This window comes from Sceloporus occidentalis, unplaced genomic scaffold, assembly GCF_023333645.1.
Source record: "Sceloporus occidentalis isolate IW3139 unplaced genomic scaffold, rSceOcc1.0.p SCAF_25, whole genome shotgun sequence".
Taxonomy (NCBI): Eukaryota; Metazoa; Chordata; class Lepidosauria; order Squamata; family Phrynosomatidae; genus Sceloporus; species Sceloporus occidentalis.
The window spans coordinates 13,714,292-13,738,686 of NW_028317005.1; the positions used below are offsets into that span (position 1 = coordinate 13,714,292).

General features: G+C 38.0%; 1 protein-coding gene across 1 annotated transcript in view; it reads right to left on the bottom strand.

Annotated features, from left to right (window-relative positions):
* Nucleotides 1–4,969: 4,969 nt before the first annotated feature.
* LOC149300427 (PEX5-related protein-like) overlaps nucleotides 4,970–24,395 on the bottom strand; it is a 43,534-nt gene continuing 24,108 nt past the window's right edge. Inside the window, exons 7-14 of the mRNA XM_089485342.1 lie at nucleotides 23,352–23,447; nucleotides 15,303–15,419; nucleotides 13,605–13,748; nucleotides 12,356–12,426; nucleotides 11,052–11,249; nucleotides 9,180–9,345; nucleotides 8,656–8,813; nucleotides 4,970–5,174 (exon numbers count right to left, since the gene is read on the bottom strand). Of these exons, the coding sequence (XP_089341468.1) occupies nucleotides 4,970–5,174; nucleotides 8,656–8,813; nucleotides 9,180–9,345; nucleotides 11,052–11,249; nucleotides 12,356–12,426; nucleotides 13,605–13,748; nucleotides 15,303–15,419; nucleotides 23,352–23,447 (1,155 nt within the window). The remainder of the gene's footprint in view (nucleotides 5,175–8,655; nucleotides 8,814–9,179; nucleotides 9,346–11,051; nucleotides 11,250–12,355; nucleotides 12,427–13,604; nucleotides 13,749–15,302; nucleotides 15,420–23,351; nucleotides 23,448–24,395) is intronic.

Consider the following 24,395-nt stretch of genomic DNA (forward strand, 5'->3'; position numbering starts at 1 on the left):
TGTTGCTCATTGACTTTTTTCCCTGCTCCAATTTCCACTGAAATGAAGTATTGTCAGAAGGTCTTCGCTGAATCCACGTTATCAGCTCAACTTACCAGTGTTCAACACCAGATCTACAAGGGAGCATCAGCAGAAATAAGGTGGTCCTACAGTTCTAAACCACCACTGGCAGTCTGCAGATTTGGCTTTAACCACTACCAATTTGGCTACACAAACCTGGGATTATTACTTGGTATTAAGACCTTTGCTGATGTTAGTGTTAATTCCATGAGATGTTATGTTTAGTGGTTTTGGTACAACCTACTGTCAGCAGTAGATTCCTACATTTTAACATAAAACCAGGTGTTCTTACTGAATTGCAGAGACATGAAGGATCGTTTGTGAATTGCCAGTTTGCAAGCTGTAGCAAAGGAGTTCTAATAAACTTCAGCAGACTGAGATGCAAGCTATCATGGATTTCTTTTAATTGGACTCTACACCTTGTCCTGTCCTTTCACTGGATTCCTTTCTAGGTTTCACTTACCAGGTAAGGTTTGGTACCATCAAGCTCATCCATGATTGGATTAATTGATGTCTGTTGAATATATGGACTGTTGTTATACCTGTTTAGTACAGCTAAATTCTGGTTTTAGCAAGAACCCGTTGATGCATACATAACAGCCACAAAAACATCTTTAAAAATACAGCCCTGGAGCAACACGTGACAGTACCCCCTGCTGACTGAGGATCCTGGTGGCCTAAAATGCCCTATGGTCATCATAAAAGGGTTTCACATCCCGTGGGCCAAACAAGCACAGGCGATAGACAATTAATACACACACAATGATGAAATAACATTAGCCGTAAATGTGTTTTAATAATGTAAGATACTTAGATTTACATTTTGGTACATTATAATGCATGCTTTGGGTTAAAAATTTGAAAAGACACCAATGCAAGTTCATGCAACATGGTACCTGAGGTTATTATTGTTTTTTGTTTAGAAAAAAAATGAACATTTTACAAATCAGATGCCTTGACCCATCAAAGTAATTATACAATAAAAATATAGATTTTGACATGTAAATATCAGTCTGGTCACTTGGGATATAGAAATACCATACTTAATGTTGGATTTCTTTCAAAAATATAGGCTAGAAAAATAAAGAAACATAATGTTAGCTTAATTTGACAAAGGGGGAAATCTTCTAAGAAAGGTGCCATCATTTCTTTAACTAGCGTCATCCATCAGCTCAAAATCAAAAGTATGATAGAAAACAATGGTCTTTAAAACTCAACTGAACAGTGCAAAGTTACCAGCAGATCTACTTTGTGTCAAAACTGCATGAAAAGTGAAATGGTGAAGATCTTAAAGCCATGTCCATGTTGGATAAAAGGAACAGCCTAGCAGCAGAAGTGGTGAAGCCTAATAGAGCGAGGAAATGTAAACATGCCTAGTATAGGTATGTGACTATGCTGAATCTAAGGCAAGATCAAAGGTAAACTAAACTTGACCTTGAGTCTAGATCAGAGAAAATGGACAGACTAGATGTGCGGAATGGTTCTTAGCTGCTGTCAAGTTCTATATTTCTATATGCTTTCTTTCGCATGTCCCTATTTAGCCGAGGAAATTTTATTGGCGCATTACACTGATTAGCCAAATAAATATATGTGACACCTCACAGTAATGTATGGATGTAAGCACTCTTTAGTCAGGACTGTTTGTTGCGTTACACTTTCAGAACTTCATGTTCTATAGTCATACACTTTGTATATTACATCATATAGCTATTTTTCTAGTAATCATGGAAGGACGATATGAGGCTAAAACCACTGGAACATTTTTCTTCTGTATGGTACCCCAGCAAGTAATTTAGATGCAGGTCATGCTGGCAGTGAATTTATTTTAAGGACTTTGATGGATAGTTGTGATACTGCAGATGGGACTCTATAAGTCACGAGTCTGCTGTGGAATGAATTCCAGGGCTCCATCAAACACTTGAGCTCCAACATAATCAGCATTCCTTACCATGCCCGTGTGTTATGCTCAATACCCAATGCCATATTCAGGGGCAGTTATATGGATTATACGGATAAATACACATTGTTAGACGAAAGACTGAACAATAAAAAAGTCCTGCAATCATCTATATTACGCTTAAGTTTGTTAAAGACCACAATTATCCAAACTGAGATTCTACTTCAGGACAAATTCTAGATGGGCTAAATATTTTGTATTCTCTGTTGTCAAATTATGTTCATTTAACTTCCTTAGGATGTAACAGTAGCTGCCTGCCATTTGCATCTGAATCATATATTTGGATAGGCTGGAATTGAGTCTTAAAGTGAAGGATGAAACATTTTACTGAGTGTACCCAATGTATCATATTTGGCTAAATGTTTAATCATATTTTGGACCAATGTAGCTATATTGTACATGTGTCCCATATATGCATGTATGCTTACATACTTCTAGAAAGTAACATGAAATCAATGTATAACAATTATACAAATAAAGGTTTCACGCACGGGTCATCCCTCTGTGTCTTGTGAATTTATATATATTTTTTGTAGCTAAGTATTATGTCTATGGGAATGTTCTTACCAGATTCTGTCTACTCTAACAGAATGGAATGTCTCAGTTTAGTATATTACATCCATGGCTATTCTTCCATATTATAAAGGACACTAATTCATGATCCATGCTTTAAAAGCATTGGGTGAATAAACACCCAAATAATTATATTAATAATAATAATAATCTAGTGACAATGTATTAATCATGTTTTGTGCTTTTAAAAATCTGTCCTCCAAAAAAATGTGGGTGACAGGTAAGCAAATTTCTGCTGTTCCTAAAGTTTTGAAACCCTGATATACTAAGACTGTAAGGCGAAGGTGCTGCAAAATATATTGGCAAATAAAAATAGAGATGCAATCAAAGTAGGATTATTTTAAGACCTTCGAGGCAATCACTGTTCCTTAGCAAAGAGGTAATCAGAAAGTGGTTTGAGACAGGGATGGGGGTGGGGGGCAGAAATGAAAAAAACACTGGGACGTTATGGTGATAGAGCTTGGTATTCCAGGTACAAAAGAATATTATATCCTGATTGGAAGGAGGGCTAAGTATAGAAGGACACGGGGGGGGGGGGGGTAAATGAAATAAGATGAAATAAGTAAACACCTGATATGCTAAGACTCTTCTGGAAAATCTTCCATCACTATAAATACCGTAACCTTCAACGTGTAACATTGGGGCCGTTGGGATAGACTAGAGAAGATAAAGTGTGTAAAGTGTGCGACTTACTGTGGGGGCTACTAACATAGTAATACAAACATCTGTATATATGTGTATGTATGTATGTATATATATATATATATATATATATATATATATATATATATATATATATATATATATATTAGATGTTTGTATCAAAGGTAAATTATTTAATGCAAAACACTAACAGGTTAACCCCCCTGTCCCTTTTACGTTAACCATTTGGATTCCAGTGGGGCATCCTACGAAACATCTGTATGAGTTAAATCTATTACAAACTTCATGCATGAGTAGAATTTGAAAGAACACATCAGGTTTAGTGCCTTCCTCAGAACAAAAAAACTTTAACTAAATAAAAAATTACTAAACCAGTTTTTCTAGTTTTGTTATCATGCCATTGGTGGAATTGGAATACTATGCACAGACAACTATGCATGTATTTAAAATTTGTATGTATATAAATGGATCTCTTCTCAAAGCGACAGCTCTTGTGTGATGTCACACAAATTTGTTGAATAGTTGTAATGTATCATAAAAATTGGCAGTCATTGGATAACTTATACACATACTGCATTACACTCTTTTACGAAAATATTTGTTTCAAAAATGTTCTTGGTCTTTATGACCAAATGTATATTTTGGTCTTTATAGCCATATATATTCTTAAAAACAAAGGTTTCTTTTAGGATTGCTTTCTTTCCATTGATGAAAATGACTTTAATTTTCAATATAGAAACATAATGGGGTTGTTAATTTGATTACAAATATGCAATAAAATATTTGGTCCTATATACAACACCGGTAGCGATTATTCAAGAGGAAATACATTACTTATATAAAAACAAGGCTAAAGTGCATATACATATATATAGCCAGGGCCTGGAGTAGTATAGATTCAGAAATTAGTGCAACTTATTACTTGTATGGGCAAAACCACCACCATCTTTCATACCTAATCCAGCTGTAGCCACCTTCTTGAACAAAACAGATTACTTTTTTCCTTTCAATTTGTATATTGTGTCAGCCGGCAGCCATCTCTGCGAGCCGTTTCCTTCTTGTGTAAGAAGCTCAGTGTTAAAACAGGTGTATCCCTTTTTTCTATCTCCCAATTAATTTAGGATAGTATTAGGGGACAGACATGCTTATATATATATATATATATATATATATATATATATATATATATATATATATATATATATATATATATATATATATACGCAAAAAAGTATTAAAAACACTTCTAATAAAACTACTCGATATCCATAAACAAGTCAAATAGTCTTGCAGGTGGCAAATAATTATTTTAAGAAGTAAATATATCTTCATGCACCTAGTAGTAGATCCCATCCCATGCATTTCAAGCTGCAGAAATCCAGAGTAAGAGGTATTCCATATTTTGGAACATTTCTTCTTCACCCTTTGACCTGCACATTTCTTAAACTTATGGATGTCCGTTGTTGGTCTAAAACACATTCATATTTCAATATTATAGTGACATATTTATGTAAGCATTCACTCTATTATTATGTTTACCACCATTTCTCACTGTTTTGTGCTTTTTTTTATGAGACATAACTCAGCAATCTTTGGGTAAGGAAAAAATTTGCCAAGTTGTTGTCTAGTGGAAGTGCTGAATATTGTGATTCTCCGAATCTCTTGAGAAAGCCTCTTCTTGTTGGATCATCATATATGAGATTTTCACACACTGCTTCAGGGATCTATATTAAAAGCTCTCAAGAGGATATCCAAGTCTCCCACATTGGCAGCGTGAAACAGCTCCGGCTTGTCCATCATGGAAAGAGCTATTCTGAGTGCTGCCCAAATGTTACCTGAGATGACGGGAGGGTGGAACTGCTGCTGAGTCCTGCTTTTCCTCTGTAGGCTTAAAGCTGTCAGAAAATTACTAACAGCTTCCCTGTAAACCAAGCAAGACAATATATTAGCATATTTTATAAAATATGGTGTGAGCTGCTGTGGAAGAAAACCAAGTTCTAAGATCAGCATCTGCAGAGCTATAAATCCAGGATATAGAAAATGTACATTGCAGATGATAACAATGTATAATTTGGAGGCAACTAAATAAGCGTCCAAAGGGACATAACATATTAAAAAATAAAACATTAAAGCACATTATGTAATGAAGAATTCCTTACCAGTGTAGCATTATAGGGCCCCCTATTATTATTATTATCATAGACCTTCATTGTCCAAAGTGGGAGTTTGCATGTAATATGTCACTATGCAATATTAATGGCCAACCCCAGAGAGCTTGGAAGGGCTGAGTTTAATCGGTGAGATGAATTATTACAGATTTAACAATGCATTACACAAAGCCAACCCAGATGTGATGCAGGAGAAGCTCATGTGGCTTGACTTTTATAATGCATTGTGTGGTCAGTGAGTTTTGCCTCTAATTTCCACTTAAGTGAGTAAAAACCATACATAAACTGCAAGTAAAAGTGGGCATTCAGTGAGAGGCTTTGATAACATTGATTCTGTAAGGATGTTGTGGTGCCTGGGATGACAAACCAGTTATAGTCACTTGCATAGTCTTTGCATGAGTGATGTCATCAAGTGGTAGCACCATGGTGTTAGTTGCTGTTACGTATGTTGGGATGCTGTGGTAATGTTGGGCTGGAGAAGTTGATTAAATAACTGTTTATTACTTAGAAATCTTCTCAAACTTGTATTGGACATAATAATGGCAATGAGGGTATGGATGTAAGGATTTCATCATGGGAGAAAAAAAACGATTAATGCTGTGGCAGGAAGTAGCCCTGGTGGCGAAGGTGAGAGGTAAAACTGAACTTCCAGCAGTGACAGAGTAACAGTATAACTCAGTCAATTTCAACAAGCATATATACCAGGAACACAGCTTTAAAAGATAAATGTGTACTAACAAAGAAGCAAAACTGAAGCAAAACTGTACAATACTTAATGTGAAGAACATCCCTGCATTGACAATTCGTGGCAGCCATTTTGTATATACATTTCAAAGCTGCAGAGGTCAACTGTCAGCGGTCTTGTAAATGCTTTCATCTGCCGCTGGAGTAATTAAAGGCTGAGGATTAATGCTCTAACATAGTTATATGTTATTTAGGCAGATGCAGTAGGCGGTACATTGTCAGAATCTAATGCAGAATCAGGAACCTGGCTATCCTGGGTGGAATGACTTTATCAGTATTTAATTGCAATAAATATTGTGAAACAAAAGTAAAGTTTTACATGTTCAGATTCAATGTCTAATTCTTGTTACAGATGTGGAGGAACAGGCCATGATGCATGATTTTGCAGATCCAAAAATGTAAATTGTCATAATTTTGTTAAACAAGATCATTTGAAACAGTTTGTCGAAGTTGAACACCTTCAATCCCGCAGGTTTTCATAACCAAAGGACCAAAATATTTTTTTGTCATGTTTACCATATGTTTATTAAACTGTGCCCTTTTCCATATTTGATAACATTATGACATAATTTATTCAGGAGAAGTGGGGCCTTAAAAACATAATAATTATTAGTTATAATAATTAAAAACTACACTAAAATAGAAAAAAAAAATTTTGTTGCAACCTTGCTTATATTTTCATCTATACTGTAGGTGCCACATCTGAACAATGACCCAATTTATGTTCAGCAACATCTCCTGATTACAGCCATACCCCATATACATATTTTTTTATGTTCCAGGGGGCCACATCTATGCTTTACATTTGCTTTGTTGCATTGTTCCCAGTGCAGTGTGGCTAGAGATCCCTTTGGGGAATTCTCATAAATGTTTTATGACAATGATGTCATGTTGACATCATTGGGTTCCCAATAAATTTGAATTATGCATTTTATTTTTTTTTCATTTATATTTAAACTTTTTTAAACATTTTTGAAAGGGGAGAAACTATTTTTCTCTCTCTATCTCCATAGCCCTGCATTGCAGATTGAATAAATGCAACCGGCCAGCAGGGGGAGCAATGGGAGAGCCAAGCTCGGGCTCGCCTGTCCTCAAGTGAACTTCCTACTGGAAGGGAATGCCCAATCGCATGATGAGGCATTCCTTGAATAACAGTGTAGCAGACTTTCAACGAGATTTATACAATTCAGACTAGCAAGATAGACTGAGACACCTTTCTATCTGCACAATAAGCAGAAGTACATCAGGTATCGACATCGCATTGCTAATTGACAAAAATAAATTAATATGGATGAAGACACTGAAGTGGCAGTATCAGTTATTAATAAAGATCAACGGCATACTCTGAAATTAAACATATTTATTAGAAGCTCTTAAACCACTGGGATGTGTGGCAGTTACAGTAATATATCAAAATGTTACTAACATTACATTAATACGCACAAAACTGGACTAACTTAGGCATTCCATGACTACTGACATGGGTCACAAAAAGCAAAGTGAAACGATACACCATTCTGAAAATTGCCCAAGAGACACATTTAAAGAAGGAGATAATATGTGGATGAAATGCTACAGGGGAGCTGCCTCTTAGGTCCAAGACTTATTTTGTAAAAAATAATTTCGGTCAGCAATTCAAATGTCAAATAGACCAATTGCTGCCTGGACCTTCTATTTGCAAAAATCCACATTGTGAAAACACTACATCAGAAACATGGAGTTCGGCCATACAGGATGCACGATTTGGATTGTCCACCTAGTTCATCAGGTGCTGTGTGGGAAGCTGTTTCTAGTCATTCGGGGAAATACCCTTTAATGGTCCAAAACGAACAAAACAAGTGTCAACAACAACAGACTCTACCAACTGCACAAGGAAATACTAAACCTCACAGAATGAGTGAATGAGCGAATGAGCAGAATGAATGAGCGGATGAGAGACTTTCAGAAACCCTGGAGACTTAAGAAATGACTACTATATATAATGTTATGTATTTGTCATCCAAGGTTAAGCGAAATCTAAATATTATTTCATAATTCAATTCTTTCTATTGTTATTATTTATTATGTTTATGAAAATATTTTCTTATGGAAAGGAAGGAATTGTGGTGTTTGGGATGACAAACCAGCGCACAGCTGAGCAAGAGATATGTTCGATGGAAATCACCTCCTATAAAGCAAATAGATGGGGGGCAAGTAAACAGAGCAAAAATATAGAAAGGATTCTAATTAATCCCTCTATGTGTGTGGATGCAAAAAAAATAATCAAATTTAGGGTGTATGATGACTGGAGTGTCCCATTAACTGCATGCCCAAACCAATGAATATTTAAATAAATATACCAGACATTGCTGATAGCAGTTGGTTAGATGCATACAAATCTTTATGTAATTTTCCTTTTAAATCTAAAGCAGACATATGGTGAGAGTGAAATTCATTCTTAAACAGTTCACCCATGTTAAGCTCAGATTTCAAACCTGTAGTTTTACTGACCTGTAAGCCCCAAGGTTAATACAGCTTATTCCCAAATTGTATCTAGACCTAATGAAGCCAGGCTGTATTTCCAGTGCCCTTGAATAGGCCTCCACGGCTTCTTCACTTCGATCTCCATTTGCCAGTGTTGCACCAAGGCGGTTCCACAATGAGTAATCCTGTCAAGAAATGTCTTGTTCTTAATCATTTTCAGGGAAAGACCCGTTATTTAGTATACATTATTTGCAATCACTGCATAAAAAGCAGCATCTGTTACAATTGTTAGAATTGTCTGATGTTCTGCAGATCATAAGAAGCATATAGACAGTCTGTCTATACATTTCTCCAGTTCCGTGCATGTGTAACCAAAGGTCAGATTCATTTAGCAAACTCTCTTTGATAAAGAATAATTCCGCACACACTCTTATTATCTATCTTTTTTCATGTTTCAGCATCCATCTAACAAATAACTCAAACCAATGTTACAAATTGCTTTAATATAGTATATTATATTATCTAATATATCTTTAAATGACCTTATCTACCTCTGGTCGGACCACTAACGCAGAGTTGAAAGCATCCACAGCTCTGTCAAACTCTCCGCTGAGGTTGAATAAAACTCCAAGTCCTGTCTGCAAATCCGGATCCACCAGCTCCCCATTCTGGTGAACTGCCTCGAGGTACAACTCCTTTACCTCTTCCAAAGATGCACTATGACAAGATACATAAAGAAATTGTATGGAAACAGCCTACACAAATGATATGATCATCAGATATAAAAATATCAATTGGCTCATGTGGCTTTCCTGTGAATTCCTGAATAAAAGCCAGAGAAGTTTGCAGGAGAGATGCTGTGTCAATTTCCTAACTTCACAATGGATTTCGAAGGACCAGCCCTAAGGAGCTTCTCCAGCAGGAGCTTAGAGAAACCTGTATAATACATAATGAAACCGGAGAGATTTGTTGGACAGCTTCTAGATTGACCTTTGTATAGTGCCTACTTAGCCCTTTATGCAGCTGACACTTCCCAAAAAACAACTTATAGCACACTTCCAAGGCCAATGCATATTATCAAAGGCTGAGTTACTTTTTATTATTGTTAATATTATTATTATTATTATGGTATTGCAAATATGCTGCTCTGCCTTGCACTAGCCCTTTTGAAATCATTTCACTTTTTTTGGAAAATGTGACTTTCTGGCGTATGTGTGGCTACCAACATTAATTTTTTGGTACATCTGATTAATTTATTATGCTTATTGGTATTTTACGACTATGTAATGAATTTAATCATTGAACAACAAATACTAAAGGCTTGTTTTACTAAAAAAAAGCAGTAATAGCTAATGATCACAACAGAAATTAATTGTATATTCAAATATATTGGAAAAATATTGGATTCCTATTATTAAAAAACAAACTCACCCACTGATAGAAATCTTAAAATCATTCTCTTTTTATTGCTTTGAGTACTAGTTTAAAATACTGTGCTTAAACCAAGCTTTTTAGGATTACCCATTGAATTAGTTGAGTGCTCCTAACGGAAATATTTAAAGCATAGAAAATGTTTGTCTCGAAAAGCTGGTCTTGGGTCCTCTGGCGACAATGTTAAGTGGTTTAATAATTTTGCGGGACATGGAGTTCTCTCAACTTTTCTTCATCAGTGGTACATTAAATTTATGAAACGACGCAATTGCGCATCCTTTCATCTTGGCCGAAATCTGGTTCAGATTTGCTCAGAATTTCATACCCCTATACTCACTGACATCAGGTTTGTTTAAGGGACTCAGCAACTATGGACAGCAGTGAGTAAAGTTTTTATAAATTGGGTACTAAAAGAAAATAACAAAAACAAAAAATTTGCACTTTGTTCTATTTATTTTTGTCCTTCAAATTCTGAATTATTTAATTGAATTCACTTTTGTGCAAAAAAGTACAACCAAAATAGTTTAGTGAATATGCATTATCGGTTCTAATATACCGATATAGGCTTTTAATCCCTAGCTGATAATATCACTAAAAGGGATAGTGAAGTTGTCCTCCATTTTTCACCACTGGGGTAAGTTTTCATAGTTTATATGTGCCGAGTGATGAGCGTTTCAGATCACTGTGAGATAAAACGTATTCAGGTTTCTTTCATACAAGCATATTACAATTTCCCCATATTAATCACATTATGCATATGGAAATTTGAGACTTTGCTTTATAGGGTAATGTGGTGGCTGGAGAGACTTTTTATATTTAATTGAAAGTGATCCAGCATAAATCTTCAATAAAGAAGGCACATAACCTACATGATTTAGCTTTTACTTGCATCGATTTGCATACTGCACCAAGTCATAATTATCAGTGAAGAATTACGTCCTATACATTTCTTCCAGTGCTTTTCATCTGAGAAGAATACTAATGTCTGGCACCTGTCGCTTGTTGGCTTTGGTGTTTTCCTTGCTGGAGCTGGAGAAGTGGACTTGCTCTTCACAATGTGTTTGTATCTAGGGTTTTGCTTCATCCAGGACTTCAATACCTCATATGCATCTTGCTGATGTCCTATATTTGTATAGCTGACAGCCAAAGCTATAAGAGCTTTCAGGTTATTTGGTTGTAGCTGTAAGCACCTGTAAGATAAAAATCAGCCCTGCTACACAATATATTTAACACACTCAACAAAACAGCATAACTAGAAATTGCAAGTTACTGTTGCAATACAACGACCACAAGGATCATATGAATTGTAGTCAACCCATAAGGCTATCCAGGCAGAGTGGCTCATCATGACTGATCCTAGACTCTCTCTTTTTCTGAACAGTAATGTATAATTCCTTACATAAAAGTGGATCTGTGGTTCAAAGGTGATATAAGCTGTTTTTTATGAACCTCTATAACATGGAAGCAAAATTGCTTGTCTAACCCCTCTGGGGATTACAGTAATTGCTGCCATCACTGATTCACCTGCAGTTCTTGTGGCGTGACCAGCAAACTGCAAAGCAAATGGGGTTATAAAAGGGGGCCATTTGGGAGTTTTGGGGAGTACAATGGAAGGTGAAGGACCCTCATGAAATAGTAATTGAGGCCTGGGAGTGAGGCCTGTCCATGAAGTGTGCAGCGGGGTGCTGGAGAGGCTGGAAGAAGCATCAAGATGAATCAGAGCAAGATACCTAGACTTTCTGGCTGAGATTGCTGTGAGCAGTTATGGAGGAGCAGACACCTGACAGACTGATTTGTTTGCAGACTAGGGTGACCACATCAGCCATGTTTTCCAGCATAACTGACTAACTGGTTCTCTTCCCACATACTGCAGGGCAGCATTTTTTCTGGGCTTTTCAGCAATATGTAAGAATTATACATGTCCTGGAAAACATGGCCGATGTTGTCACCCTAGTTTTCACTGACTTACATTAATGGTGGTTGAACCAGCGTAACCAAACCCTGTGTGGATTACTAGTTTTTATGGGCCCCAACTATGTGCACCAACTAATAGTACCAGACTGCCACTAGGGCGAAGCTTAAGGTAGCAGCATTTGCTTGTAGGTTATACAATAAACTGGACCTAAAATGAATAACAATTATGGAAATAAAAAATGGCGAGGAGGGCCCTAATCAAATACGCTTACAATGTAGAAAGGGGTGGAAGGATATCATACAAGGTAAAAGTTTAAACGTCTGCATCTCAGGGAAAACATTGTTTAATGAAATGATATTACTAGAAGTTTGTGTGTCTTACCTCTGGAGGGATACAATAGCAGCCTGCTCATTCTCATTCTCTGCCTGGGTTATGCCAAGGTACTGCCAAGCCTGCAACACACACAAACATTTACAATCATGGCAGGTTTGAAGCCTGGACTCTGTAACACCCGAAACGGAGGACAACAAGTTTGCCTTTCTTTTATACATTAAAATTACAGTTTGTATCTACTCCCCTCCTCTGCCTACTTTTTTTATCTACAAGTACCGGTGTGGGATAAAGAAACTCCCAAGGAGATCATCATACTCTTATGAGCATATTTATGCCGTTTAAATTGTAAGGGTCCGATTTGCTTAATAGCTTTGATATACTACACCATAATTTTTTTCCCTTTCTTTTATATATGAGCCTTTTGGATACTTTGTGTGGGAACTCTCGCTGGAAGGGTATCTTTGTACATACTTTTGTGTTGCACATATCATTTTTTCACTTATTATTTGGGTGCCCAGACACTTGTGTGGTTTTAATTGCATTTAATTTGGAACATTTTGGAGAGTTTGTTTCGTTTGTCTTTGCGGCACCACCTCACCAGAAGGTCTAATATTTATATTTAATTAGAATATTGAGCGATATTTAAAATCGCTCTATTTTAATGGGCAACTTGTGTATTTTTTATTTTCTGAAGACCAGAGAAGTGAAGAACACCTTACATATAACACACAAACGGTGGGGACTATACATACTAATCTTTTTTCTCATGGGTCTCTTAAGTAACCTCTAGTCTAAACTATTTGTTCCTGAAATTGTCATTACTTGGATTAGTAAGGGTGATTATCAAGGCATTGATACACTAATTGGCTTTTATACCTTAATCCTTTTAGCACAGGCTTACCGAGTTTACAGTATTTGCTTTCCTTGTCTAGTTATCGTTCAAGCTTTAAACTTGAAGGCTGTGAAACCCCAGTGACCTTTTAATTTATAACACTTGAGAAGGCACAGGCAATGTCAACTCAAGATTCTAGCTACCAATGCCTACAAACAGTAAAAGGTCTTGGCTTTTCCATAAGGTACAAAAAGCAGTTCAGTAAAGAACATTGTCCCAAGGCACCAGAACAAACGTGATTGTGGCTAACTGTAAGCCCCGCACAGTTCCATTTATATGCCAAATGCACACTATTCAGCACATGCCCTGTCTACAATGAGGGATTGCAAGAGTGGCTTGGCTCTGAATGCAATCCCATGGCTGGTTGTGTTACGTTTTTGTAAAGATGTGAAGAAGGTACCATACCTCAGCATCATTTGGATCTTGTAAAATTGCAGCTTCTAGATATAGTATGGTTAAGGGCAAATCGCCTTCTTTCAGTTTGTTCATACCCTCTTCAAATGCACCAAGACATTCTCTAAATGGATTGTCCATGTGAAAATAATAACCCTGTAACACAATACAACAAGCATATATTTTCATCTATGTATATGCATATGGTACTCAATGCTATGTGTTGCTTCAACTTACAACGACTCAGTACCCTTCATTTTAGATCTGTAATGGTTAGCACTGGACAAATTCATAACACAACAAAATCATATCTATCTAGCTTCTGGGATAGATGGAATGCACCGATAGGCATGTAAGGGACCGTTACTGCAGTCTGGAAAATGTAGGATTAAGAAGTAAGAAATTTCTCAGGTTTTTTAAGAGAGACACACTATTTGTCTTTAGACTTATAAAACTAAGAAGTAATATGTAGAATGAAAAGTACCTAACACTCAAATGAACATCCTTATGCATATAGCCAGGGGTCACCGAGGTGGGGACACCACACATGGGCACCCCTGTTACCATAGGGCTCATTGGGGTCACATAATATGACAAAGTACTTCTGCTGCCGGCCGCCAGTACCTCTAGGCTCGCTCTTGTGCACAGCCAAAAATTAAGGTTTTATTTTATATTCATGTGACCTTTTCAATATTATGAAACAGTAATATTAAATGTAATGAAAAATATTTTAAAATGTTTAGACTTACATTTTCCATACACTTTCTCATCCATGTTTAGTCTAAGGCAAAGCAGCCTACGTATGAATAGTTTCCATGCTCAACGGCCTATGACAGGCCATCATTTTTCAAAATCCCCGCTTGGGCATTGACATCGCAATTACAAATTCAATAGATGTCTTCAAGCCAGGACACATAGAAGTCCTGGACCGTTTGCGTCACTAGACAAGGAGTGCAGCCTGATCTAACTGACCTGTTTTCCGTCAAAGTGTTTTACATCTGATTGCTGGGAGTACCCTTTTCTCTAGACAGGCACAGCGTTTCTTCATCAGGAAGAGAAAGTACTTATAAACCAGTGTTCCTTTTGCCCGCATGATCAGCAGGTAAAGTACCAGAGCCAGTCTTTGTAATGTTTGAAACAAAATTCCATATTACATTGGCCTTTCCCTTTAAATCTACAAATTAACTACATGATCCTATTTTAAATACTATACTCCTAATACCGACCTAGATCAGGAGGACTCCCCACATTTCCTGCTATAGTTATTCTAGGCAGATAACGATTGATTTTAAGGCTTTTCCCTATTATAGCTCAAGTGAGACAGATCAACTGACAGCACCACCAATTATCCCAGCTGTGCTCAGCCATGGGTATCCTGAAAATGCAAGCTCTTAATGGCCATTGAGGATCGGAGTTGATGTACACTGCTCGAATATAACTAGCCCGTTCTCTTGCTAGCTTTCACAAGGCACTCTTCTTTTCTAAAAATGATGTAACTGCCGGCTTGGGAACAGGGGATTGCCGTCACACACGCTGGAGATGCTGACATCTCCTTGTGCTGTAAGAAAATGCTTACTCTGACAATGTTGTTTGCAGATAACAGAAAGCAGCTGCTATATGGAACAATGGGGGAAGCTGCAGCACGAAGGAGAAAGATGTACGCTCACTATTATACTTCTAATTTCTCACCGTCGGTTCTGATGCACATACCGTTTCTTTTGATGAAGTTCCAGTCTGACTTGCTGAGTCTGTGTTCTCTGAAATCCAGTTTCTTCTAGCCATTTCTTCCCATTCAGCTTGCATCTTATCCCAAAATTCAGTGTCTGACTAGGAAAGATAGAATTGAGTCTTTACGAGTTGTGTACGGAGCTTTTTTGTAAGTGCTTGGTCAGGCAAATCTTTTTGCCTGAATGCGGTAGGTAATATAACAACCCCCCTTATACTCATCCAATATATGGGTAGTTTAACTTAATGGGCATGGCAGCCACATTGCCTACCATGGTATTATTTATTGAGCATTCATTAATCTGTAAGCAAATGAACTATTAGGCTCTGTAGATGCTTTGCCTACCGTGGAATTATGTATTGAGCATTCATTAATATGTAGGCATATGAACTATCAGGCTCTGTAGGTGCTATTGACTATAACTCTCATCATGTAACTTCCGAGCTTCGGCTAGCCAGGGGAGGTCTTGTTGACTTAGGGGGGAATCCTGCTGGCATCGGGCCGTTGCCGCTCACATTGCAGGAAACCCCCCGATTTCAAGGGAAAATGGGATTGGAGTGGGGCCCCGCTCCTGCGACCCGGAGGATTCAGGTGTTGACCCGGGTCAAACCCAGAGAGTTCCCAGGTATGTGTATTTGTATATTAATGTGTATAAGAGAGATGAGGGATAAAGAGATGAGGGATAAAGGGCTATAAAAGGAACATGAGGGAAGTTTATGCCAAAGGAGGAGAAATGCTAGGAAAAAAAGATTACAATCAAAAACTAGGGGGTCAGACGGTTAGGTGTAATCTATTAAGTTTTATTCACAGGGTGGTAAATAAGTGGAACTACCTCCCAGCAGAAGTGGCAGAGGTCAATACAGTAAGGACATTTAAACATGCATAGGGTAGGGAGAAAGCTATCCTGAATCTAAGAAAAGACAAGCACTGGCTAAGTTTTGAGTTTTTACATCAGGAAAAACAGGCGCACAAGATGTGCCAAATGGTTCTTATATGCTGTCAGATTCTATGTTTCTATGTATTTGGTTAGACAGATTCCTTACTTCTGTATACTCTGCCTGTGCTAATATTAACACAGTAAACAGTTAAATAATTTTCCTTTATTAGAAAGTGTGAATCAATAACTGCCTAAATCAAATGTGTTAGTAACTAATCTGCATTAACATATGCACTTTTCTATCTAGATGGAAGCAGGTGTTCTCCATAATTCCCTCCTATTCTAGGTCTGGAAAAGGGCACAGTTGTGTCTAATTATATTTACAGTCCTCAACCAAGTGTAAAATTGCGAGTAAAACCGATGATTAATCATTTTCCATTACAACGTTAACGGTAAACATTACAAAATAAAGCACTTCAATTCAGATAATACATTGTACAAATTAAATATAGTTAGTAATTCTGGGTAAATTCCTAGTGAACTGATGGTGCAGAACAACAAACGAGAATGATATGCTTTTTATATGGATTTTGTCGTATACATATGTTTAAGCTATGGACTGTTGTTTTTTTTCTTGTAAAAATCAATGTTACCTAAAACATTTGGTACGCACAGAATCATGACAAATAACAAATATAGCGATTAACATGACATGACTCTCTCTCCCAAATAACATGATAGGGGTACGAGCCAACCTTAGGTTCAGGAGTTTAGTTATGTGAGTGTGAGAGCGTGAGAGTTGCTGCTTTAACTCACTGATCTCATGATGCATTACAAAGGGCCGACCTCTGTGACTTGGCCAAGCATTCCTCCCCTGCCTGGAGACCCCAAAAATACATTCACCCGAAGACTTCTGGTCAAACTTCGTGAGTTTCCAGCTGGCTCTCCAGACTGATGGCTTTCATCTACTGAGCCAGTTATTGGTTGGGACATTTTTTGTGTGGAAATACTGTACATAATTGAAACATTTTGTTTCATGAAATGATTTTACTGACTTTACCACTTTATGTAAATAAAATGTTTCTTCCATAATTCAACTCCATAAACCTATATGTTTTGCATCAACCTCAAAGAGAAGGAGCATGATATCTCTCTCCTCAAGAGCTGCTTCACAACAAATATTTTTAGATGACAGGAATGTTACTTCCCATGATGTGTAGCAATAATTTGTCATTTTAATTTGAAATCTAATTTAGCATTTCCTGTTTCAAAATTTGTGCAATTAATAAAAATAGCCAGGATCAAGTTATTCAATTCAATCTCTTGAAAATGTGCTAAAGTAGCTTTTCATTTTCATGTATCATTTGCCGTGTTACTGGCTTTTTACCAAAGAAGTAACTTACTGAACTTACAGAACCATTTAAAAAAAAACAATCTTAGTTTTTTTAGCTGTTTATATATACCTGGTGTATTTTTAAGAAGATTACCCAAATATAGTAACCTCTGTTTTAAAAAAAATAATATTTTATAATCATTATTATATATTGCCCTACATTCAAATATCTTGATTCTACTTACTGATTAACAGCAGACATCTATAGAGGGTGTTAGAGCAAAACACCCTAAATCTCTATAAGTGCTTATTTTTGAGGTATCGTAGTCGGATATTTGATGCTGCTGGCAAGCAGTCTCTTCATTGCCCAGACTCACATGACTAGGGCTGAGGGCCTGGTGGGCCTACAACGATGACTTATTCATAGGCCTGACACTTTTGGCTTGTAACTTCCACTTGGGGTTCTGTTCACCTAGTCAGATCGAGTGGTGGTTGCCTGTATCAAGATTGTGTGGGCCTCTGTGCGACACATTAGGAGGCCCTGGGCTCTGGACACTGGTACTGAGAGGACAATAACAGCACAAATGTACAACTGTTGATGGTCAGAGCTTCAAACAGAGTTTTGTTTTTCTACTTGATTTTTTATTTGCTCAATTGAAACAGCAAGAACTATACTTGCTTTCATGTTACAGTTTCAATGGTTTTCTTATTGTTTCATTTATTATATACACATGGACAATTAATTTTGTTTTTTTTTACAGTGGGAGCGTGGTTTGTCTAGCCAGGTCATGGATGCCTAATCCTTGAGAATGTGGCTCCTCTGATGGGAAGGAGCAGAAAACTCACGGGCGGACTTAAATGCCAGGGTCTCACAATCTGTGAGGGACTATTTTTTAGACACGAACCATACTCCACTCACAAACCAAGTGATCCCACCATTCTCTTCCTATGAAAATAAATTTGAGCAATTTGGTAGTGGACATTAAGTAAACTCTCCGGTCACATTTGGCATTGAACGCCACATGGAGGTCAAGGCCTCAATGTCCCAGACAAGAACAAAGCAGTCGGAGACAGAGGCAGTTACAGCACAGACATTCAGGGTCCTTGCAGATTTTGTGAGTTTGGTGAAGGACTTGGATAATAGGTGTCAGGAACGAGACATGAAGCAGCAACCTTGAGCATGGCAGAACATCAGTCTCACCACCAGGAGGCTCTCTGGTCACTGGGATTCCTGTCTCCCCCATGTCCCTGTCGAGTGTGTGACAGGTTCCTGTCATACCTGTAGCCATACCTGGGAACTCTCCGGGTTTGACCTGGATATCCCTGGGTGAAGCACTGCTTCTCCAGTTCTACGGGTCAATACCCAAATCCTCCTTTAAATGGGGGTGTTTCCCACAATGTCAGCGGGAACGACCACTGACATCAACAGGAAAACCTACTGACGTTAGCGGGGCCACCCACGGATAGCCGGAGTTCCGAAGTTCCAAGGTATGCCTGTAGCCTGTCAGATAATTATAACCACAGTTCATCCCAAGCTCCATTGTTGGAGCATTATTTTTTTGGCCCTGCATTATTGTGGATCCTGTTTGATTGTGCTGTGCATTTCCTGGTTTTGGCACCCAGCCTTGGACTCTGATTTTCTTCCTGTTTTGCCCTTTGAACCTCATCTGATTATCCAGATTTTGATCTTTGGCTGGGACTGCAATGATTCTTAGGATTATCCTTTAGTACTGTGCTACTCAGCTGCCAATCTCCTCAGAATCTGCTGCCATCTGCCAGTTTCCTTAGCTCTATCATCTGCTAGTTCCCTGCTGCATGTCTGTAGATGATGCCTAGTAAGTTAGCTGCAGCAGACAGGGGCACCTACACCTACCTACACCACAAAGGGTTCTGATCCTTGTTAAAGGATTGGTGGGTGGATTTCTTGCGGATTTGTGAGAGGTATGAGGAAAGCTGTTTCCCCACTTTTTTCCACATCCCATTCATATTTATGAATTGATTGTATAATATTATTCTGCATTGCATTGTGTTTTAAATGCTTGGTTGCATTGTGTTTTTCCATGAGTTGGGTGGAACTCTTGAGCAAGGGGGCTGAGGATAAGGGATAAGTTTGTTGAGGAGTAGATTTTTTCCCCTTCACATGGTGGTAAGATATAGGAAGGAGGATCTGTGGATTGCATTGCATGGCATGTTTTTTTCATCTGCAAAGTTTTATACGAATGATTCAAAGGGTTATTTCAGTTTTTGTTGAGACAATTTAACACTTGTTCTGGACACTAGTTTGAGTGTGTTTTTCTACATTAGCTTAGTTGGAACAAGATCGTTTCCCTTAAGGTTAGAGTGAAACTTCAGGCACATGTTTTGGAGGGTGTTCTTCCAGTAGACGTATACAGTTTGTCAGTTTGCCAATTATCTAGGAAGCACACAAGGCAGTTATGTGATTATTTCTTTAACTACACAAGTCTCTAATCTGGAGAGAATGCATAAACTCTCCACTTAAAATGGATTATGAATGTTTTGTGTTGGCTGTGTCACCAGTTCATTCAGATCCGACAGGTTTCATCCTCAGAGATAGCCTAAGGACAATACCATGAACATATTAAACATTATACATTTGGTGGGACTGGCAGCCAGAAGGTCCTAATTCTCTCCATAGGCGCAGAAAAAGACAGACTGGGCTGGTCGTTTATGTACGTCAGAGGCGGTTCCATCCTATAGTATGATTAGGGTAATGGGGGAGTTGATAAAACCTGTCCCTGAAACGATGCCTTCATATAACACTACTTGGTTCAAGTGGTTGGAATTCATGGTTTAAAGTATAAAATCTTTGATGGGTAAAAGGCTATAATACAAAGGAGTGAAAGGGGCAGTGGGATTCCTGGACCTTTTGTACCTTCTCTGCCTGTAACTGGTAGTATTTTCATCTTAATACAAAATTTGAGTTAGTATATTCTGTTTTCAAGAAGTCATTGGTTAACATGAGGTTACACATCAGTGCACAGTTTTAGCTGAGCTACCTAATACCAAGTACAGCTTTATATGCCAATTTGTTCATGCAGTGGATAATTTAAAATGACTCAAATTTATAGCAATTAAAAAATATTGAATAGAAAGCCTAACTCTGCTTCCACTTGACAGCTAGATAACAATATAGTGTATAGAATGCTCTCTATTAACCTTTCCTCATGTTTGATTATGAAGCTAGAATGTTATTTTGTCCCAAGAAATTATTAATTAGAATGAGATGGAATAAAAAAACCATTGTTGTAGCTTGCTACATCCAGTGATGGCATTTCTCATGCTGGGCTAAAAATACCAACATTGTGCCTGGTAAGAAAAAATAGGTAAAACAATACTGTATAATAGGAGCAGAGTGACTTTATACCACTGCAGTGAATGCACTTATGATAGGGCATACCCTTTATTGTTTTCTGCACCCTCTATTTGGATGATATGTATTGTTGCCGAGAACCACCAATGAGTCATAAGTCATAAGTTTTTATTTTACATACTTTCCCTATACCCAATATGTAAATGTGTTTGTATATAGCTATGACTGACTGTCACAAACTGGGTCCAAACAGATGACTGAAAGGACCCAGCGCGCCCAAAGAATGTGTGCAGGAGTCACAGTGCAGTAGTGGAGTTAGACAGGGCCTGGTTGCAGGGCGACCACACTCACCCAGGTGTTGAGCACATAGGGTTGTGCAGCCAAACACCAGCGCCCTGATATAGCAGCGGATGAAGTCCAGAATGAAACAAAGTGATATCCTGCAGGCACCCTGGAGCAGGCATGAAACATATCACTGGAATCACGTGCAGGATGCTGCAGGCTGGGAGTATGGAAGCTAAGCAAAGGATATAGCAGAAACATAACAAGCAAGGGACAGGGAGGCCAGGCACGAAACATAACCAGACAAGATATACATGTTACGGGGCACTGCAGTGAACCAGACAAGGAATACACATTACTAGACAAGATATACATGATACACGGCAAAACAAAGGACAGGGAACAAGGCAAGGAACACAGGGGAAGGAGTGAGGAGCCGGAATCCTCGGATGCTTCTCCTTTAAGCAAGGATAGGCCATATTGACTTGGACAAAGGGAGAGGAGAGAGGAACCAGAATCCTCAGATGATACAAGGAAGAAGGGCAAAGGTACATAAGAGACAAACAAACATGAATACAGAAACTAGCCTAAGACTGTTTGATAACAATTGGAGATTCCGTCACATGATATGGCCATAGTATGCTTAGCCCACCACTACGCCAAAGTACTCCAATGACGGTGGGTCCTAACGCTAATCCCTGCTGACAGTGGTACGAAACAAACCAAACATGTAATCAAACCACATAGCACTGAGACATACCTGAGACAAACAGAACACATGGGTGGAGCACACCTTATAAAGGAAACAGAGCTGAAGCAAAGAGCTGAAGCAGAAGCAATGAATGGAAGATCAGAACAAAGCAAAAGGAAATCCAGGAAAGGATCGAAGCAAAACAGGGAAACTGAAACAAGAGCGAGATATGCAGCTCCGCAGCCTGGGCAGAACGTGACACTGACAGACTTGGCATTCGGATTCCTCCGAATTTTAAATTTAACAAAACTTGCTAATTTTGTTAATCCATACAGATGTCGGGAATGACGAGGGACCCCAATGAAACAAACGAAAATGAGCAGTGAGCTACCAATTTTAGTTTACATTTCGTGGTTGTTACTCTCTTTCATACTCTCACATTCCCACACTCTCATCACACTCTCTCTACCTTCTCCGCTGACTGCTTCTGTGTCCCTGTCTCCTTTTCCAGAATATTGCAGAGAAAGAGAAGATTTAGAGAGCATGAGAGAGTCTGAGTGAAAGTATGAGAGAGCGAATTTTGTTTTTGAATGGAAAATCCCTCCGAATTTCATCCAGATCAAAAGGGCAAGAAACTCAATGTGTTGTCAAAAAATAAAATTGACCAAAAATTAAACAAAATATTTGTCCAAATCATTTTTGGTCTTTTTGCACTCTGACAAATTAATAAAACAAATGTATTTTACAAAGACATAAAAATATCTTAATAATAATCTTAGAATAATGCATAAGCAATGAGCTGCTTCACGTAAATATAATATTTCAGACATTTGTGGTGTCATGTAGCTTCCCATATGTCTTGGAAATATATCTCCCAGATGTTCAATAAGTATACCACAGTGGAAGATAAATGTTTATGTAACTATGCACTTTTTCTGTGCTGACCCAATAAAAATTATCAACTTCAATTAGGGGCTCCATTTTCTCTTGGGCTACTCAAGGCTATAAAACACAACAGCTGGATAGCTAATTGCTGACTACCCCTGCTTATGATGTAATTGTCTCAGCGTTGGTGTTTATAATCCTTGTTTGAGATATAAAATTATGAGCATAAAGCTCTGGTTTGGTCAATAATTGAACCTATAAACTCAACATCCTGTTTCCCATATTGTTTGTATCGTGATACGGTTTTATCCTTTGTGAATCCTGTAAAATCTCATGAATAACACACACAATATTTGTTACAAATGAAGACTGGGTGCATATACTATAAACACCTTGAAATTTATATTCACTAAATATATTCTACTATTCTGGATCTAAACAAATGTCTGCGCATTATTCACAAGTGTTTATTATATTATTGTATAATATCATAGACTTTACAGCAGGTCGATCAAAATACCATACCTGTGAACTTTACTGGGTTTACAGTTGATTACCAGGGCTCGGGGCAGAATTTATGCGGATGTCATATCCACTGCAACATAAATCAATAAATAATAATAAAAGAATATACCTCCACGGCAGCCTTTGCCCTTTCAAACTCTTCTTCTAGAGAATGGTTTCTGGAGAGAAATGGTCCCACCAAGCGAGATTCTCTAGTGAGTTGTCCCTGGAAATGATCAATGAGTTAAATTTGTGATATTTCACATGAAACGAACAAGAATTCAAATTACATTGTAGGTTCAGAAAAGCACTAATCGAAACATATTCCAATAATATAAATTGTAATTTTTTGGACGGCAAGCGAAACCGGGTCAGACTAAATTTTTATTTTATTAGGGTGAAATTCGGAGGCCTTCTTTGATTGGGAAAGGTGATTTTTTCAAAGGGAGGGTCCTCGACTCATCTTTCACCCACAGTAGCACCATCTCGAGTTTTAGGAAGGGATTTTGCACTACAGAACCACCACCAGGAACAGCAGCCATCCAGCAGCATGCTATAGGACTAAATATCTCCCAAAATTGGACCATTTTGATTAATTGATTCCTCAGCGTACAGCTCCACAGTACAGAGGAACACTGAATCCCCCCTCCAAATTAGAAAAATATGTAAAGAATTGATCCCTCGGAGTAAGCAAACAGATTGAGACGCAGCAGCAACATAAGCAGGTCATTCACAGCAGACAGACATATCCAGCTACTTGGTGCAGAACTGAATTTCCCCAATATTCAAAAAAATAAAACAACTGATCCCTCAGACTAAGGAAGGAGATTAAGGAGCAGCAGTAGGGTATGTGGTCTGTGCAGGCACTGGCACAAAGACAGATGCAGCCCCTTGAGACAGGACTGAATTTCCACAATATACAAAAAATATACTGTATATAAACTTTATTCCCAGAATAAGAAGGCGACAGAATAGCAGCAGTAGGGCATTGGGCTGGGGCAGGCACTGGCAGATACACATAGTAACATAGTAATTTAGGTTGGAAAAAGACCAAAGTCTATTAAGTTCAACCCTTCTACATATCCTTCCTGCTTTTGATCCAAAAGAGGCAAAACTCCCCAATTAAGCTATTTTGCCACATAGGAGAAAAAAATCCTTCCAGACTCCAAAAGGC